The following is a 2,453-nucleotide window of genomic DNA, read 5'->3' as shown; positions in this document are numbered from 1 at the left end:
GGAACTCCATATCTCCATTCAAAAAATAAATAATACATTGAGAGAAGGGTTTAAAAAATAGAATTGTTACCCTTTATCGGAATGTGATGATCCTACATACAGTCGTTCCTGAAATTTCCATCTTCTACTAGGCGCTAGTACACCTGGTAACAGTTCTGGAATACAAGACTCACAGAGTTCAATGGAAAAGTAATCTGAATTCACAGACAAGTAGTCTAGGGAGCGATAATTGACTACATACCTCAAACATATTTTTCTTTAAACTGCTCATACATCTTAATCTGCACAGCATCCAGCGATGGTTGCACCTTTTGTAACACTTTATCAAAATGATCATTATTTATACTAGTATTTACTTCAAATCCTTGTTCCTCTAATGCCAGAAGAGCAGCTTCTCTATACAAATTAACTAAATCAGCTCCAGAAAACATCTCTGTTTGCTCCGCTATCCAATCCACATTGATGTCACAAAGACTTACTCGTTTCATCAAAATGTTCAATATCGATTTCCGACATTCTTTGTCCGGCTGTGGCACGTATATAATCTTGTCAAACCTTCCTGGTCTCAAAAGTGCATCGTCAATGATATCAGGTCTGTTTGTGGCACCTACTACTAACACGTGTTTATTATAATAATCCATCTCTTCTCCAAGAACATCAGGAAATCCCTGTGCTTTTTCTATTCCATCCATTTCATTAAGAAGTGCAGAAAGCACCTTTTCTTGTATTCCAGTTTGTACATTATCAAAGTTTCTCTTTCCTACTAGAGAATCAAGTTCATCTAAAAATATAATAGTGGGAGCGCAATATTTTGCTCTGTCAAATAATTCCGCCATTGCACGTTCAGAATCCCCCACATAGGATGAATAAAGTTGAGCACCACTAACGCTGAGAAAATTAATATGGCACCTGGTTGCAGCGGCACGAACCATAGTAGTTTTGCAACATCCAGGCGGACCAAACATCAACACTCCTCTTGGAGGCGGAATTTTCATTCTGTAGAACTCCTTAGGATATCTAAATGGCCACTCTACGTACATTTCAATTTTTTCTTTTATATCTTCCATTCCTCCAATATCTTCCCAATACACAGGTTGAACTTCCAAATTCCAAGGTGAAGTTTTTTGAATGGACGGCATCACAAATACTAAACTTTCCAAAAAATCCTCCTGTTTTATTTTCATATTGGCTAGATCATTAGGATTCTTTCTATATCTAACCAATGCTGCTTCTCTGCACAAGAGCCTTATATCAGCTCCAACATATCCTGGTGTTTTTTCAGCCAGCTCATTAAAATCAATGTCTGAAGACAAATTAAGGGACGAGGCGAGCTCCTGTAAAATTGCTTTTCTTTGAGAAATATTAGGAACTGAAAGTTGTATTACTTTATCAAACATTCCCGATTTTCTGAGGTCTGGATTCAGACTACTTACTTTATTAGTCGCAGCAATTATGCGGATATATTGATTGCCCTTTAATTTTTCAATTAAACTACAAAGCTGCTGGATGGAACTTTTGGAAATCTTTTCGGTGCACAAGTCATCTATAAAAAGAATACAGCCTCCTTCAGTGGAATATAGCTCTGCACTTTCAAACACATCGCGAAGAAAATTCCAATTCGCTTCGGGATCCGAGGCAACTAGATCAAAACCTCTGATAGCCAATACATAAAAATTGCATTCGCGTGCAATTTCATACACCAAATTCGTCTTGCCCACACCAGGCGGTCCGATAATTAAAATATTTCGGACAAGAAGTTTAACTAAAGATTTCTCACATAAAATTGGATTAAGGATAGAGGCCTTCAACAGCGACCTTTCAGTATCCAATCCTGCTAATCTACACATTGTTTTGCAATTAAGTTGTTGGTAACGTTGTTGGCTGATTACATTACTGATTTCGATTTTAATACTACCCTTATGATGATGTCTGACATCATTCGATTTCAAAACAGTCAGAGATGTCCCCTTTTTTGTTTTTATACTTCTTACAAATAATTTCCATAATTTCCATTTTTTACACACGTCAAACCTGTTTAAGCAGTCCACTGGAACGTCTACATGGCAGTCGTAAAACGGAAGAATACTCGCCACAAGTAACTTAAGATGTTGTAGTCGACGCTTAAAAAACACCACATTTTCAATTGTTCCGATAATAACATCAAGTTCGACGATGATATCTTCAAAATATTTCTGAAACCTTTCAGTAAAACTTGACTCACTAGTCTCCATTATACGCACACTAATTACGAACAAAATATACACTATAATGGTAAAATTTCTGATTTTTTTTTTTTTTTTTAGCACTACATAAATGCACGAACGTGACTGAAAGCTCTTCGGTAACAAAATAGCGAGGTGATTGGTCAGTCTTGCGTACAATTTGGCAATTATTGTTCATTATTAATCTAGCTAATTGCATTTTCAACAAGAAAAAAATAATATTGTATATAA

General features: G+C 36.2%; 1 protein-coding gene across 1 annotated transcript; it reads right to left on the bottom strand.

Moving 5' to 3' along the window:
* Window positions 1-242: 242 nt before the first annotated feature.
* Window positions 243-1,847, bottom strand: LOC150078700 (ATPase family gene 2 protein homolog B-like). The gene has a single exon (XM_090382282.1). It carries the CDS (start codon window positions 1,845-1,847, stop codon window positions 243-245), a length of 1,605 nt encoding a protein of 534 aa, XP_090238408.1.
* Between the last annotated feature and the right edge of the window lie 606 nt (window positions 1,848-2,453).

The sequence above is a fragment of the Mastigoproctus giganteus genome, chromosome 10 (assembly GCF_048544385.1).
Source record: "Mastigoproctus giganteus isolate SK-2022 chromosome 10, ASM4854438v1, whole genome shotgun sequence".
NCBI lineage: Eukaryota > Metazoa > Arthropoda > Arachnida > Uropygi > Thelyphonidae > Mastigoproctus > Mastigoproctus giganteus.
The sequence above is the reverse complement of the archived record's forward strand: the minus strand, read 5'-3'. Positions and strand labels throughout refer to the sequence as shown.